Genomic DNA, 17845 nt, shown 5'->3' on the forward strand with positions numbered 1-17845 from the left:
GCTATAGTGGGCAGAATAATTGTACCCCATGATGTCCACATCGTAATACTCCAAATCTATGAATGTGTCATGTTACATTCCAAGGGAAACAAAATTGGATATGGAACTAAGGTTGGTAAGCAGGTGACCTTGAGATGGGGAGAGTATCCTGGATTATCCAGGCGGGCTCAGTGTCATCACAAGGGTCCATATAAGAGAAGGAAGGAAGCAGGAGACTGAGCATCAGAGTAAGAGCGCGTAAGAAAGACTCCGCCAACCAGCGCTGCCTTTGAAGACAGACGACAGGGTCATGAAGCAAGGAGTTCGAGCTGCCTCTCAAAGCTGGAAAAGGCACAGGAACTGATTCTCCCCTAGAGCTCCAGAAGGAACACAGCCCTGCTGACACCTCGATTTTAACCCAGTGAAACCTGTGTCAGACTTCTGACTCCAAAACTACAAAATAATAGATTTGTGTTCTTTTCAGCCGCCATGTTTGTGGCAATTTCTAACAGCAGCAATAGGTAACCAGTACAGGTATCCAGGTGAAGGATAAGTTAGGAAACCAGACAGGGGAAGTGAGACTACCCAGCAATAGGTAAGGGCAGGATGCTGGTGCCACCACTAGGCTGGAGTGACATAAGGAGGGGGCGGTGTTCACAGTGCCAGTCTCAGGGGTGCCGCATGGAAGCAGGGACCACGGAAAAGGCACGGACATGGCAGGAGATGAGCCCCTGCCCTGCCCCCCATCCACAGGTACAGGCTGGATGGACACTGAGAAGTGCTGTAGTCCCTGCCTTACTGCTTAATTTTTACCTCCTACCAGGGGTTCTGATTTGTCAAAAAGAACATGAGCCTGGGGGCTTCCCTGGGGGCTTCCCTGGTGGTGCAGTGGTTAGGAATCCGCCTGCCAATGAAGGGGACGCGGGTTCGAGCCCTGGTCCAGGAAGATACCACATGCCGCGGAGCAACTACGCCCGTGCGCCGCAACTACTGAAGCCGTGCACCTAGAGCCCGTGCTCGGCAACAAGGGAAGCCACTGCAGTAAGAAGCCCGTGCACTGCAACGAACAGTAGCCGCCGCTCACCGCAACTAGAGAAAGCCCGTGCACAGCAAGAGACCCAACACAGCCAAAAATCAATAAATAAAATAAATAAATTTATTTTAAAAAAAGATAAATAATTTCTAAGGCTCCAATGTATAGCATGGTGAGTATAATTAACGATACTGTATTCTATACTTAAAAGTTGCTGAGAGAGTAGATCTAACCACAAAAAAAAAAAAAAAAAAAAAGAAATGGCAATTATGTGAGGTGGTGGAGGCATTAGCTAATGCCACAGTGGACCTCATTTTGCGGCACCGAAGTGTATCAAATCAACATATTGTGCACCTAAACTTACACAATGTTATGTCAATTATATCTCCATAAAGTTGAAAAAAAGAGTGATGCCTTGCAATGAAAATGAGACAGCCAGTAGAAAGTTTGATGTGAAATATTTGACTTCTCATACTTGAAGAACTAGTGATAGCCAGCTATCTGTAACCAAATTTATCTGTCTGTATATCTGTCTGTCCACCTGTCTATCTACCTACCTACCTACCTACCTATCTACCTATCTATCTAATCTATATTCTCTATCAATCCATCATCTATCTATAGATTACAGGTTTAAATATAGATACAGATATAGATATAGGAGGTTCTTTCTTTAGAGATGGTGAATACCTCCTGAAAAAAAATCCCTCTGCATGCCGGCATGGAGATAATCCCAAGCATAAGAGTACACTGCCTGCCTGATTGAGCCCAAACTTGGTCCATGAATTCCGGGGAGGACATGTGGGTCCATAACAGCCAAGGCCACTTGGCTTTTGACTGATGGATCAATGAAGAAATCTCTCTGTCTGTATGGCACCCATCTAATATCCTGTCCCAAGCTCTTCCATTTAGATGTGGGATCTTGTCCAAAGAAGGATTTGAGCCCCATTAGACATTGGTTAAGGAAAACACTCACTTCTCATCTGAAACATAAACAGGAAGATTGATCTCCTCTTAGACACCACCCAAGAGCTCCCCAGGATGAAGTTCTTTTGGAAGGAACCATTCCTGTGGAGAAATAGATGTAGAAATTCTCTGATGAGGAACTCTGCTCTCATACTTCCTGTGGCTCTTACTGTCTCATGAGAATCTGTCATCTGCTGATGTGCACCAACAAGAGGCTGACTGGGGTGAGGCTGGCTGTGTCAGGACCATGGCCCCCAGAGACATCACCCTCTTCTGCCTCGGTGAGTTCTCAAATGCAAGTGGGTTAGAGGGAAAGATGGGGGGGATCCCAAAATAGTCAAGGTCTCTCTTAACATGAGAACTCAGTGATTTTAGGAGCTGCCGAGAAGATTCTTATCTCCTTAGTGGAGAGATGCTCTTTGCCCAGGTATCTGTAACTGCATCTGCCCAAGTCCCAACTCCATGCTAGCCTGTAAGGCTCCATGATCAAGTGGTCAAGTTGACCTTGTGGGGTTCATTCAACCCATGCCATGCTGTCTGGAGACCCATGATGGTTCCAGAGTTCCTACAGATGAGCGTCTCAGGGCTGGAATCTGGAGGATAAAACTAAAAGATGAGTCTTGTTTACTATTTCTGCTGTAGAAGAAAGAAATGTCACCTGTGGGACTTCCCTGGCAGTCCAGTGGTTAAGAATCCACGCTTCCACTGCAGGGGGTGTGGGTTCGATCCCTGGTCAGGGAAATGAGATCCCGCATGCCCCGTGGTGTGGCCAAAAAATAAAATCATTTTAAAAAAATGACAACTGTATGTCATTATGTTGGGTGATTTATAATAAAGACTGGAAATTCGCGGATTGAGTTTTCATGAATGTCTCTCTTCCAGTGCTCTGTCTTGGCCAGAAGATTCAGGCACAAGATGGTAAGTGTTCCCCTAAGTCTCCCCCAGTCCCCCTATATCCTCATGGCAGCTCCAGGATAGAAGAGCAGGAGAAATAGTCTAGAGTCCAGATGAATACCAATTTTATTCTTTGCTCCAGCTGTCTCCACTGTGCTTCCCTTGCATAACTTCTACCTCACTTTGGTATCTTGGGAATCCCTCAAACTCATCACGTTCAGACCTGGATTTGGCCTTTGCCTCTGTTAGGCTGACTGTCCATCAGAGGTGTGCATCTTACTGAATGTTCACGACTGCACGGATGAGAAAGTCGGGAACCATCTTCCATTGTCCAACAGCCTCCCTATATCAAATGTACTTGCTTTCACAACCTAACTCTCCCCAGTTCTATCCACTTTGCTTCATTTAAAGGGACACTGCCTTAGAGAACTTTACGCAAGTAGCTTCAACTCTCAGAACCAATTTCTTTATCTATAGAAGAGAAATAAAAATAATAATGGAATCTATTTCATTGGATCATTGAGAGGCTTAATCGAGATAAACCACGTAAATAAAGTAAGTTATGTATTTGGTAAGTGTGTTACCTGTGATGATGAGGATGAAGGTGATCATGGGGGAAAAAAAGGTATTTGGACTCTATATGAAGGGCCCACCCAGTCTCCACTTTCCTTGATTCATTACTTTTTTTTTTTTTTGGTTGAGTTGGGTCTTTGTTGCTGCGCGCAGGCTTTCTCTAGTTGTGGTGAGCGGGGGCTACTCTTCATCGCGGTGCGCGGGCTTCTCATTGCCGTGGCTTCTCCTGTTGTGCAGCACGGGCTCTAGGCGTCTGGGCTTCAGTAGTTGTGGCACGTGAGCTCAGTAGTTGTGGCTCGCGAGCTCTAGAGCCCAGGCTCAGTAGTTGTGGCGCACGGGCTTTGTTGCTCCGCGGCATGTGGGATCCTCCCAGACCAGGGCTCAAACCCATGTCCCCTGCACTGACAGGCGGACTCCTAACCACTGCGCCACCAGGGAAGTCCTGATTCATTACTTTTTAACGCTAATTAATGATACAACATAAGGTTTTCTGAGAAGACGTACTTATTTTATTTACTCTCCTATCTTCCACAATGAGTAAGCCAAGTTCTATCTACAATGGATGCTTAAATTATAAATAAAAATGTGACTTTGGGCTACAAAATAAAAATAAAGGGACACTGCCTTAGTCCAACCCTCCTGCAGAATTTGCATATTCCTCTGTACTACTACAGTACCAAGCACTAAGCAGTACTAAATTGCTACTGTATATTCTGTCACCCCAACTACCTTGTCCTCCTAAGGGGTGTAACCCCTCGTCCATCCATGTCTTCTTTCTTCCAGTTCCTTCTAAAGACTGTAGCCTGGATTATTTGTGTCTTTAAAATACGAATATATTTACCTCCCTCTTACAGGTCCTCAGTAGTCAATCTTCAGATAAACCTACCCACTTGCCCAGGTCTCTCAAGCTCTGCCCACCTGGCTTGTGACCACCTGTCCAGCTCACCTTCCACTCTCCCTCTGACTCTCTCTGCTCCTCACCCGTGCTGACCTTAATCTAGCTTCTCCTTCACTCATTGCACCTTATTAACTCGGAGATGTCTCCCATTGTCCTTCTATCTATCTGCAATGCTCCAAAGCCTCCTATCCACGTTGCCTAGGCAATTCTTTTTTTTTTTTTAATTTAGGCTGCACCGGGTCTTAGTTGCAGCATTCTGACTTCTTAGTTGTGGCATGTGGGCTTCTTAGTTGCAGCATGCATGCAGGATTTAGTTCCCTGACCAGGGATCGAACCTGGGCCCCCTGCACTGGGAGCGCAGAGTCTTACCTACTGCGCCACCAGGGAAGTCCCTGCCTGGGCAATTCTTACTCATCCTCACATAGCAGCTGAACCCTCAAGTCTGTTATCAGATCTCCAAGTTCTACACCTTAAGAACTGCAGACCATATATCATGACCTACAATTGCATCCTTGTGTATTTTTTAAATTAATATCTGACTTTTTTCTACATCATCGTTCTTAAAGGTAGGGGTCTGTTTAGGTCAGCATTTCTCAACCTCAGTACTATTGACATTTGAGACTGGATAATCCTGTTTTAGGGGCAGTCCTGTGAAGTATAGGATATTAAGCACCATCCTTGGCCTCTACCCGCTACATGCCAGTAGTATCTTCCACCACAACTGTGACAGCCAAAGATGTCTCCAGATATTGACAGATTGTCCCCTGGAAGGGAAAACTGTCTGTCTCCTGTTGAGCACCACCGGTTTAAGCCATGATAGTAGATAAACAATGTGCTGAGTTAATGGAGGTATCTCTCTGTGTATCTCGGAATAACAAATACATGGAGGTATTGGTGAGTGAACGATACTGAACTAAGGAAGTCCTGCAGGGCTCGTCTTGCTTCACAACAATCCTGCTGAGGATGGCAAGCTCCCTTGTTTCCCCCTTCACAGAGCTGCAGTTTAGCACATCACTATCAGGTCTAAAATAGATGATACACCTTGACAAAGGGAACCAGCAGATTCTGAGCGTCCCTCCCCCTGTTTGCTAGTTTCTGTATAGGGGTTAAAGCCAAGGACAGAAGTCTTCAACATGCAAAATCACTCGCTTAAAGCCACTCCGTATGAATGCATTGGTGCCAAGAAGCTAACCAGCACCTTCGGGTCCCCCAAAACATTTCCAAATCCCGTTCCATCCTAAATGCCACTCCCGGAGCGGGAGTTTCCAAGTCCCAGCCTTCCCGCCCTCTCTCACAGAACTAATCATCATATCCGTCACACACTTGTTGGCTGTCCCCCACACTGCATTCTCTAACTGCTGCAGGAGAGAGAGCTCTCCCCCATCTGCAGAGGAAAGAGCAGAGAAGCTGGAGTGAGATAGTCCTAGTTTCCAAACTAGATTGCACCACTCTTCAGTTTGTGGTCTTGAGCAATGGGCACAGTTTCTCCAAGCTTCAGCACCCTTACGTTAGAGTGAAGCACAGAACTGCATGTTCATAAGGATTACCACGGCGACCAAACACCAAGCAAACTGCTGGCAGACTAGCGGTTGCTAGGGCTGCAGAGAGGGTAGGATTAATGTGTATGGGGTCTCCTTTGCGGGGCAATGAAAATGGAACTAGACAGAGGTGATGATTGCACGACGCTGTGAATGTACTAAACGCCACTGAATTGCATACGTTAGAAGTGGTTAATTTTACGTTATGTAAATTTCACCTGAATAAAAAATATATATAAAAAGGAAGGAATTCAGTTCCTCAAAAAATCCTTCAGTTCTTAAAAACTAAATATCCAATCCAGCAATTCCACTTGCATATATATAACAAAAGAAACTGAAAGCAGGGATTCTAGCAAGATATTTATACACCCATGTTCATAGCAACATTATTCACAATAGCCAGAAGGTGGAAACAACCCAAATAGCCATTGACATGAATGTATAAATAAAATGTGGTCTATACAAACAGTAGAATATTATTCAGCCATAAAAAGGAAAGATATTCTGACATGGGCTACAACATGGATGGATCTTGATGACACCACACGAAGTAAAATATGCCAGACACAGAAAGACAAATATTGTGTTATTCCACTGACACAAGGTATGTAGGATAGGGAAATTCATAGAGACAGAAAGTTAATTAGAAGTGACCAGGGCCTAAGGAAAGAGAGAGTGGAGAGTTGCTGCTTAATGGTTGTAGGGTTTTTGTTTGAAATCATGAAAAAGTCCTGAAAATAGATGGTCGTGATGGTTGCACGATATGGTGAGTGTAATTAATGCCACTGAGCTGTGCACTTAAAATTGGTTTACTGCTGCTTCCCACTAGCTATCTATTTTACATTTGGTGGTGTGTATGTGTCAATGCTACTCTCACTTCGCCCCAGCTTCCCCCTCCCTTGCCAAAAAAATGGTTTAAATAGTAAATTTTATGTTTATGTAACACATTTTATTTTACCACAATTAGAAAATACTAAGAAAATATTTTAAAGGCAGGAAATATAAGTCCATCACACCTTAATTTATTTGTTCCCCCCATAGTGAAAGAAAGAAGTACGGTTTCTCCATGGCAGGCCACCTGAGTCTGGGCTCTATTTTCTTCTAGGGAATCTTCCTAGTCCTACCATATCTGCCACGCCTGGTTCTCTGATTCCCTGGAATGAGTCTGTGAAGATCCTGTGCAGGGGAACTCCTGAGTCTTACCTGTACCAACTGGAGATCCTGGGAAACTCCACATACAAAGTGGTGGACAAGAAATTGGGATTTCAGAAGACGGCTGAGTTTGTCATTAAACACATGGATACAAATACTGCAGGACGTTATCAGTGCCGATACATGAAACAGCACCACTGGTCAGGGTACAGTGAAGCCCTGGAGCTGGTGGTGACAGGTGAGGCCACGTCCACGGTCTCTGACCCTCAGGTCTTTTTCCTTTCTTATTTTTTCAGAGATGCTATTTTTAGAACAGTTTCAGATTTCCAGGGAAATGGAGGAGATACAACAGAGCGTTCCCATATACCCAGCACCCAGTTGCGAATATTTTCCTTTAGTATGATACACCCCTTACCATTAATGAACCAATATTGATACATTATAATGAGCCGAAGTTCGTTGAGATTTCCTTAGTGTCTACCCAACATCCTTCATCTATTCTGGGATCCCATCCCACATTGCATTTAGTTGTCATGTCTCTTTAGTTTCTTCTTGGCTGTGGAAGTTTCTCGGACTTTCCTTGTTTTCGATGACCTCGACAGTTTTGAGGGGTGCTGCTCTGGTATTTTGCAGGATGCCCCACTATCGGAAGTTGTCTGATGTTTTACTCATGATAAGACAGGGGCTATGGATCACGGTGAAGACCACCAAGGCCCAGTGCCATTTTTAATCATATCACAGTAAGCGTACGTACTATACCAATGAATATGGCTGTTGATGTTGAGCTCGCGTGCCTGGCTGAGACAGTGTTTGTCAGGTTTCTCCACTGTAACATGACTCTTCCTCCCACCCTCCCTTTCCATCTGGAAGGAAATCACTACACGCAGCTCATACCTAAAGAGTGGGGAGTTACGCTCCTGCTGCATGCATCCAGCCCTCAGTTTGAAGCTCTGTCCTCAGGGTGGCCTAACCCTGTGTTTCTAGAAGGTTGCACCCTGAATTTCCAGGTTCTTCTACCTATTCTTTTTTATTTTTTTAAATGAGGAAACTTTTTTTAATTAATTTATTTATGGCTGTGTTGGGTCTTCGTTTCTGTGCGAGGGCTCTCTCTGGTTGTGGCAAGCGGGGGCCACTCTTCATCGCGGTGTGCGGGCCTCTCGCTGTCGCGGCCTCTCCTGTTGCGGAGCACGGGCTCCAGACGCGCAGGCTCAGTAGTTGTGGCTCACGGGCCTAGTTGCTCCGCGGCATGTGGGATCTTCCCAGACCAGGGCTCGAACCCGTGTCCCCTGCATTGGCAGGCAGATTCTCAACCACTGTGCCACCAGGGAAGCCCCCTACCTATTCTTTTTATACAAAGAATAAAAAGAATATCCTTCAGCCCCTGCCATAGCTCCTCAAAGTCTCTGGATACCATTCCCTCTCTTCCCCAACATATGGCTTGTGATATTGTGACTTATAATAAGAAACATATATTTGGTCTTCATCCTCGTTCCTGACACAGAGCTCCCCAAACCCTTGGGATTCCCTAAGCGATGAGCAATAAAGGTGTCTTCATTTTCATAAGAAATCCCTTTCAACCACACCTGAGTTTATGTTAATGAGGTGACTTTTGGAAAGCACCTAAGGATGGGGGCTGGTTGCCAGGGGAACTAACCAAGTCATGGGAGAGTTGCAACTTTCAGCCCCACCCACCTCTCACCTGACCTCCAGGGAGGGCAGAGAGGCTGGAGGTTGAATCAATCACCAATGGCCAATGACTTAATCAGTCTTGCCTGTGTAATGAAGCCCTATGCATCTCTTCCATCTGGCTGTTCCTGACACATGCTTTCATAATAAACCAGAAATCTAGTAAGTAAACTGCTTTCCTGAGTTCTGTAAGCCACCCTAGCAAATAAATTGAACCCAAGAACTGGGTCCTGGGAACTTCTGATTTATAGCCATTGAGTCAGAAGCACAGGTGACAACCTAGATTTCTGATTGGCATCTGAAGTGGGGGCGGTCTTGTAGGACTGAGCTCTTAACCTGGAGCCCTAAACCTGGGAGATCTGCCGTTATTGCCAGGGAGAGAGGGTCAGAATTGAGTTGACTTGTGGGACGCCCAGCTGGGGTCTCAGAATTGCTCGGCGGTGTGGGGAGAAACCCACACATTGCAATTGGGAACAGAATCGTGTGGCACTTCTGGCTTTAGAGACTAGCTCGCTATCTCTCGAAGATGGCATCTCATCTGATTGTTTGCTCAGCTCTATCTACAGTAACTGGGGACAGAGTATAGATCCTGTAGTAGTGAAATGGGATGTTACCACCTCCCATTCCATTGCAGCAGGAAATGTCAGCTTCTTCGCTTCTCTTAGCATGGATCCAACATGAGTGGCGGGGATACAGGGGAATGACACAAAATCTTGCTAACAGCTCACTCTCTGCTCTTTTAGGCTTGTATGACAAACCCTCCATCTCCACTGACGGGTGCCTTGTGGTGATGCCAGGAGAGAGTGTTTCCCTCCGGTGCAGCTCAGCACACATCTCGTTCAATGGATTTTCACTGAGCAAGGAGGGAAGGGCCGTTCTGTCACAGCACCAAAATGGGGGACGCTGGGGTGACTTCATTCTGGGTCCTGTGAACCTCAGCTTCTCAGGGATCTACACATGCTACAGTTGGTACAGTGGCAGCCCTTATGTCTGGTCAGCCCCCAGTGACGCCCTGGAGCTTGTGGTCACAGGTAAGTGCACCCCCACCCAGACGTATGTCCTCCTCCTCAGGGCTCTGGCTGGCTATCCAGGGCCTTGGCATCAGGCAGGAATACAAAGAGATGCACTGAGAAAGAACACTGGGGCAGCAGACAGTCACTACTCAGAGGACCACAAAGAGAGAAGAAGCACTTCTCTATCCATTCTTCTGTGGATGGACATTTAGGTCGCTTCCATGTCTTGGCTATTGTAAAAGCACTGCAATGAACACCGGGGTGGGTGCATGTATCCTTTCGGACCATGTCTTTCTCCAGATATATGTCCAGGAGTGGGATTGAAGGATCATATGGTAGCTCTATTTTTAGTTTTTTAAGGAACTTCCATACTGTTCTCCATAGTGGCTGCACCAATTTACATTCCCACCAACAGCGTAGGAGGGTTCCCTTCTCTCCACACCCTCTCCAGCAGAAGATGTGGTATATATATACAATGGAATATTACTCAGCCATAAAAAAGAATGAAATAATGCTATTTGCAGCAACACGGATGGACCTAGAGATTGTCATACTGAGTGAAGTAAGTCAGACAGAGAAAGAGAAATATCGTATGATATCGCTTATATGCGGAATCTTTTTCTTAAAAAAATGACACAAATGAACTTATTTACGAAACAGAAACAGACTCACAGACTTAGAGAACGAACTTATGGTTACCATGGGGGAAGGGTGGGGGGGGGATAGTTAGGGAGTTTGGGATTGACAGGTACATACTGCTATATTTAAAATGAATAACCAACAAGGACCTACTGTACAGCACAGAGAACTCTGCTCAATACTATGTAACAACCTAAATGGGAAAAGAATTTGAAAAGAATAGATACATGTATATGTATAACTGAATCACTTTGCTGTACATCTGAAACTAACACATTATTAATCGACTGTATTCCAATATAAAATAAATATTTTAAAAAATGAGAGAGAGAGAAGAAGCACTTCTCACCCACATCACATTTGACTTTCACATCCTCTCCTTGAGTTCTCCAGTGTCCTTTGAAAACACGTGGCCTGTTGAGAAAGGAGAGGCCAACGTTTGGAGTCACATTAAGGGGTGTTGTTGAGATAGGAGATGCCAGACACAACCTTTGACGAATCCACTTCCTTTTTCACATGCTTAGTTGCAGCTGAGAATCCTGAAACTAACCTATAATACTAGAATCCACTCGGAGTGGGTGACTGAGGAGGACTCTAAAAAAACTCTATCAAGGGACTTCCCTGGTGGTCCAGTGGTTAAGACTCGGTGCTTCCACTGCAGAGGGCACGGGTTCCATCCCTAGTCGGGAAACCAGATCCCACAAGCCGTGCTGTGCAGCCAAAAAAAAAAAAAAAAAAAAAAAAAAAGCCTCTATCAAGAGCTTCATTTTTGGGAATTCACTAGTGGTCCAGTGGTTAAGACTCGGGGCTTTCACTGCCATGGGTCCAGGTTCAATCCCTGGCTGGGTAACTAAGATCCCGCAAGCCACGCGGCATGGTCAAAAAAAAAAAAAAAAGAAAAAAGAATTTCATTTTTATATTGTTTGCACGCATCACTCTGCCCAGGGGGAGAAAACAAAGAGTTATAGCAGAGGAAAGCAACTGCTGATTGCTGAGTGGGATGACCACATTTGTCTCTCTTATGTACCTTGTCCAGTCATTCCACAAGCTAAGCAAATATGATAGTCATGGCACTGTAAGATCATACAGACAGAATGGTCTTTTCAATGAATGTTGCAGGGACAATTGGGCAACAGTGGAGGAGGGGTGAATTTATTAGCCTTTTCCTTTAGAGTAGATAATCAATGTATCTTGTTTTAGAAATCACCTCCTATCCGACATCAAGGTGGTCCTCTTCTGTATTATCTTCCCACACTTGAAACATTTTGCACTTTGCAATTAGGAATTCCAAATCCACTTAGAATTGATTTCTGTATTTTAACAGGAGAGAGTTACTAGGATTTCTGAGCATCGTAATTTCACAGTATTTTATTACATCCTTGAGAGGAATAGAGGCCCATGAAGTCCATAAAACAAATGGAGAAATCTTTTTAAAGGTTCAGTGAAAAGAAACGTCTAGTGAAAGGTCACACAATAGTGGAGATAAATTTTCCCTAAGTTGTTGCGTTCTGTTTTTTTGTTTTGTTTTGTTTTTGTTTTTTTGTTTCTTCGGTGGCATGGCATGCGGGATCCTGGTTCCCTGAGCAGGGATCAAACCCGTGTCCCCTACAGTGGAAGCACAGAGTCTTACCCCCTGGATGGCCAGGGAAGTCCCAAATTTTCCCTAAGCTTATCTGAAATGTTTCTCCTACTTGCTTCCCAGATACCAGCCATCCTGTACCCTTTGTCATGTATGAGAAAGGAATATACATTGTTATGTGGGGTGAAGATGACATGGAGGAGAGACTTTCAGGCTCTGGATCCATGAAGATGTTGCAGGGATATGATTAGACAGTCAGTGACACTGCCACGTGAGGAGGGAGTGAAAAGCAAACACAGCATGCCCATACTCACCTCCTCCCCCTTTTACAAGACTCCCCAGGGAACCACACCCTTGGACCTACGTTTAATATGAAGTACGGTGCTCATGAATGCATGCACGTGTGGAGGAGGGGGTCCCGGTGAGACCACAAATAGGGAAATGCGCTCCCTTTCCAGGGCTCTTGGGATGGGACGGAAGGCAACATGACCAGTGATCATTCATCTCTTCTAATTATGTCTCTAGATACCACAAACCAAGATTACACAACGGAGAACTTGATTCGAATGGGCATGGCAGGGCTGCCCCTGCTGGCTCTCTTGGCCATTCTGGCTGAAAATTGGCTTGGCCATCAGGTGCCACACGAGGAAGACCAGCAAGATTTGCCTGAACTGAGCTGCAGTAGACAGAAAACTCAGACAGAATGGACCTTTGGACTAACTCCAAAGGGTCACCAGGTAGACACCAGGCACTGAATACAAGAGCCAGCACTTGTGAAATCCTGGAAAGCTACGTGGAGAACACAAGGGAGAACGAGGTACTAACAGGCTTGGATCCCTTTGCAAACCAATCAAATGGTATTTTCTTATATGAATCTGACATATTTACAGCCCACCCTGCTAGACTTTGGTGATAAAATTCTCAGTATAGGGACTTCCCTGGTGGGGTAGTGGATAAGACTCCACGCTCCCAATGCAGGGGGCCCTGGTTCAATCCCTGGTCAGGGAACTAGATCCCACATGCATCCCGCAACTAAGAGTTTGCATGCCACAGCTAAGGAGCCCGCCTGCCGCAACTAAGGACCCCACGTGGTGCGACTAAGGAGCCAGCAAGCTGCAAGTAAGGAGCGCACCTGCTGCAACTAAGACCTGGTGCAACCAAATAAATATTTTTCAAAAGAATTATCAGTATAATCTTTGCTTAACACTTCCTGTGATAAAAAAAAATAATGCGAAGCATTCTCAATTCTCCTTGCTGACTGTTTTTCACCCCTCCTCCACAGAAGTTCTGGCTCATACATTCATTTTGTCTTGAACTTATCAGCAAAACCAAATACCGTTACATCCTCCTGATAGAAGACCTTAACACCTAGAATTCCATTAATTACGAATGCTAATAATTAATTATGAATACTGTCCACTCAACATAGCATATATTCCACGACATAACTGTGCTTCTAGCTTTCCCTACAGTAACATTTGTGCGTTAACACATGCTTTTCCGACTCTTAAGAAGGCTCTCCTGTTCTTATGAAACTAACCCACTTCAAAATGTCTCATGCCTCCAATGCAAAGTAAACAGACTTGTGAAAGCAGCCGAACAAGCATCTCCTTTGGATCATCTCAGCACTTTAAGCTACTTAGTCTATCGATTCATCTTTCTGTAGTATGCATCATGAGGTCTAGAAAACATGAAGTATTGGATATATTTATTGAGATCATGAATAAATAAGTTAGTGACTGAGCCAGATAAACAAGGAAATGTTAGTGACTGAGCCAAATATACAACAGGGAAGTGCCACAGTTGCAGAGGAGGACTAATGAGAGTCTTTATATCAGATCCAAATCGACCAGAGAAATGCAATGCAGTTTGTTTCCAAGAGAGGGAAAAGATTAGCTTCACATACGTGGTTTTGTCTATGGCAGGGCCTCGTTTGGAAAAGGGGTTCTGAGAATAAAAGGGTCCTGCACTCCTGGGAAAATGATTGATTTTTCTGTAGCCACGATGACAAGTAGCCACTAGAATGGGTTTATAACCCATCGTCAATGGCCACTCACGTTGACCATTCCACCAATCAGACAGCTCCCTGCTTCTAAATGTCAGCCAATCAGAAACAGGTTCACTCCAGTAACCACACCGGTGAGAGACAGCCAATCAAAATAGACTCCCTCGAACAAACATGCTTTTACGGATAACGTTCAAACCAGAAGAGCCCCTGAAAATCCACATTTCCCAAAAACCCTGTATAGGGTCAGCGGTAGGCTCTGCTCAGAGACACTGTGTCTGGCCAGCATAACTCTCCCTTACTATAGTAATAATAAATTCGGCTTCGCCTTTTTATTTCAGACATTGAGTGGTGAGTGCATTAGCCTTTGACAGTTTATGTGTTAGATTGATTTAAGTTAAGTATAAGCCCCTTGCTTAAGGGCAAGGTGTATGGCGGCTTATAATCCATGACTTTAAGGTTTTTTTTAAAAATTTTTATCGGAGTATAGTTGATTTACAATGTTGTGCTAGTTTCTGCTGTACAGCAAAGTGAATCAGTTATACATATACAGATATCCACTCTTTTTTAGATTATTTTCCCAGATACATGACTTTCAGTTCTACGTTAGGCATTATGCTGGTCGTTTCATTTACATGAGCGAGCATACTGTAACGCTGTGAATTTTAATTGAATCAATTTTAATTCAATCAATCATGTGACAGTCATGTCACACGAGCAAACAGAGGCTCAGAAATGGTATGATTTGGATAATGATATGATTATGTGGATACAGAGTTTCAGTTTCGGAAGATGAAAAAATTCTAGAGATGGGTGGTGGTGATGATTGCATGATGATGTACATGTCCTAGTTGCCACTGAGCTGTACACTTAAAAATGGTAAAGGCGGTAAGTTTCATGTATGTGGAGGTTTTTTACCATAATAAAAAAAAACTTTGAAAAATGGTTAAAATGGTAAATTTTGTGTTATGTATGTTTTGCCACAATTTTTTAAAAGTTCTTTGTGGTCTAGAAACTGAAAGTAGATTAGTGATTGCCCAAAGCTGGGAGAGTGAGGGGGTATTGGGCAGTGAGTGCTAGTGGGTATTGGAGGGGTTTATTTTTTTTGCGGGGGGGTGATTAAAAAGTTCTGAAATTAGATTATGATGATGGTTGAGCAACTCTGTGAATATAATAAAAACCACTGAATTCTACACTTTAAATGGTAAATTGTATAGTATGTAAATTATATCTCAATCAAGTTGAGTTTCTTCAAGTATCAAAAATGATTAAGTTATTAGTAACACCCTCAGTGGTTGAGTCATGACTTGAAATCCATCATCTCCAACAGGGCTTATAGTGTGCATACGGGGATAGTCCTAGGAGCACAGGTGTGAGCTTAAGGTGAAAACTGGGGCTGGACTAAATAGATACAGAGAAGTACCTGAGAAACCAGAGACAAACTTAGGGAGAATGGATGGCATGATTGCCCTTAGTATGTGGTGTCCAGGGAAGACACTCCAGGTTCAGAACATATTCCCCTAAGATGATCACCCAACCCCTCTAATGAGCTGGATAAAACATGGCATTTATTTAACTTATTTGTGCTTCAGTTCCTTATCTGGAAACGGTGGAGTAAATGCTATCAACTTCATCAGGTTATCATGAGAATTCAATGAATGAGTGATGACAGCCACTCAAAACAGTGCCTACACATAGGAAATGTTTTTCAAGTCTGGTTACCAGAAACCTTGCCTCTCAAGATGATTTTATCTTCAGATCTTTGCACACTGCTGGAATAAACTGTTCCACTCTGAGTTGGTGAGCTCCGTAGCAGAAAATAGAGAAGGAAAGTATCATTACTATTATGTGATGCGAGGGTAGCACTTGCCCCCATTTCCATACCAACTTCAAGAATTACTATAAATAACCAAGAGAGTGTGTTGTTGACCAAAAAAATAGACAAATAGATCAATAGAATGGAATAGATAGCTCAGAAATAGACCTATATAAATACAGTCAACTGATTTTTCACAAAGAAACAAGAGCAATACAGTGGAGCAAAGATACTCTCTTCAACAAATGGGGCTGGAATAACCGGACATCCACATGCAAAAAAATGAATCTAGACACAGACCTTACACCCTTCACAAAAGTGAACTCAAAATGGATCACAGACCTAAATGTAAAACGAAAACTACAAAACTCTTAGAAAAAAACATAGATGCTCTTGGGTTTTGTGATGCCTTTTTAGACACAACACCAAAGACATGATCCATGAGAGGAAAAATCGATAAGCTGGGATTGATTAAAATTTAAAAATTCTACTCTGTGATAGACAGTATCAAGAGAAATGAAAAGCCACAGACTGGAAGAAAACATCTGTGAAAGAATGAAATTCGACCCTTTTTTACACCACACATAAAAGTTAACTTAAAATGGGTTAAAGACTTAAACATAGGGACTTCCCTGGTGGCGCAGTGGTTAAGAATCCGCCTGCCAATGCAGGGTACACAGGTTCAAGCCCTGGTCAGGGAAGATCCCACATGCCACGGAGCAACTAAGCCCGTGGGCCACAACTACTGAGCCTGCGTGCCACAACTACTGAAGCCCATGCATCTAGAGCCCATGCTCCTCAACAAGAGAAGCCACTGCAATGGGAAGCCTGCGCCCCCGCTCGCCGCAACTAGAGAAAGCCCGCATGCAGTAACGAAGACCGAATGCAGCCAAAAAATATATATATATAAATAAATAAATTTATTTTTTTAAAAAAAGACTTAAACATAAAACCCAAAACACTAACACTCCCAGTAGAAAACATAAGAAAAAATGTACCTCAACATTGATCTTGTCAATAATTTTTTTGGATATGACACCAAAAGCACAGGTAACAAAAGCAAAAATAAACAAGTGGGACTACATAAAACTAAAAAGATTCTGCACAGCAAAGGAAACCATCCACAGTGGGACACCACCAGCCCCAGGATCCCTGGGGTCCCACAAGAAGCCACCCTGGGACCTGGGCCCACCCACCAGTGGGTAAGCAACCACCACACGAGGCAGGGCCTGGCAGTCAAACAGGCGAGGGTCCACACCACCTACCGGTGCACCATAGATACAGGGCAGACGACACACAGATGGCCAACAGGCACATGAAAAGATGCTCAACATCTCTAATTATCAGAGAGATGCAAATCAAAACAACACTGAGATATCCCCTCACACCTGTCAGAATGGCCACCATCCAAAAGTCTACAAATAATAAATGCTGGAGAGGGTGGGGAGAAAAGGGAACCCTCCTACACTGTTGGTGGGAATGTAAATTGGGGTAGGCACTATGGAAAACAGCATGGAGGATCCTCAAAAAATTAAAAATAAAACTACCATATGATCCAGCAACTCCACACCTGGGTATACATCCGGAACAAATGAAAGCACTAATTCAAAAAGATACATACATCCTAATGTTCATAGCAACACTATTTACAATAGTCAGGACACAGAAGCAACCCAAGTGTCCATCAACAGACGACTGGATTAAGAAGATGTGATATATGTGATAGATACAAACGCACACACACACAGACAGTGGAATATTACTCAGCCATAAAATAGAATGAAATTCTACCATTGGCAGCAACATAGATGAACCTAGAGAATATTATGCTTAGTGAAATAAGTCAGACAGAGAAAGACAAATATGATATGATATCACTTATATGTAGACTCTAAAAAATAATACAAATGAATGTATATGCAAAACAGAAACAGACTCACAGATATAGAAAATAAACTTGTGGTTACCAAACGGGATAGGGAAGGGGGTCCGGACAAATAAAGGGTATGAGATTAAGAGATACAAACTAATATGTATAAAATAGATAAGCAACAAGAATATACTATATAGCACA

General features: G+C 43.8%; 1 protein-coding gene across 1 annotated transcript; it reads left to right on the plus strand.

The window, feature by feature from the left end:
- The first annotated feature begins 8 nt into the window (after positions 1-8).
- FCAR (Fc alpha receptor) lies at positions 9-16602 on the plus strand. Its single transcript, XM_082368298.1, has 5 exons — positions 9-2259; positions 2861-2896; positions 6987-7271; positions 9463-9750; positions 12476-16602. The coding sequence occupies exons 1-5, from the start codon at positions 2226-2228 to the stop codon at positions 12703-12705; spliced, it is 873 nt and encodes a 290-aa protein (XP_082224424.1). The 5' UTR covers positions 9-2225; the 3' UTR covers positions 12706-16602.
- The last annotated feature ends 1243 nt before the right edge of the window (positions 16603-17845 follow it).

The sequence above is a fragment of the Balaenoptera borealis genome, assembly GCF_965194805.1.
Source record: "Balaenoptera borealis genome assembly, chromosome: 19".
Classification (NCBI taxonomy): Eukaryota; Metazoa; Chordata; class Mammalia; order Artiodactyla; family Balaenopteridae; genus Balaenoptera; species Balaenoptera borealis.

What these genes read in the sequence shown, in the direction of transcription:
- FCAR (XM_082368298.1), top strand. Translation starts at nt 2,226, where the DNA reads ATGGCCCCCAGAGACATCACCCTCTTCTGCCTCG. An exon ending in CCTGGAGCTGGTGGTGACAG is followed by an intron (nt 7,272 to 9,462) that starts GTGAGGCCACGT and finishes CTGCTCTTTTAG; the next exon opens with GCTTGTATGACAAACCCTCC. An exon ending in CCTGGAGCTTGTGGTCACAG is followed by an intron (nt 9,751 to 12,475) that starts GTAAGTGCACCC and finishes TTATGTCTCTAG; the next exon opens with ATACCACAAACCAAGATTAC.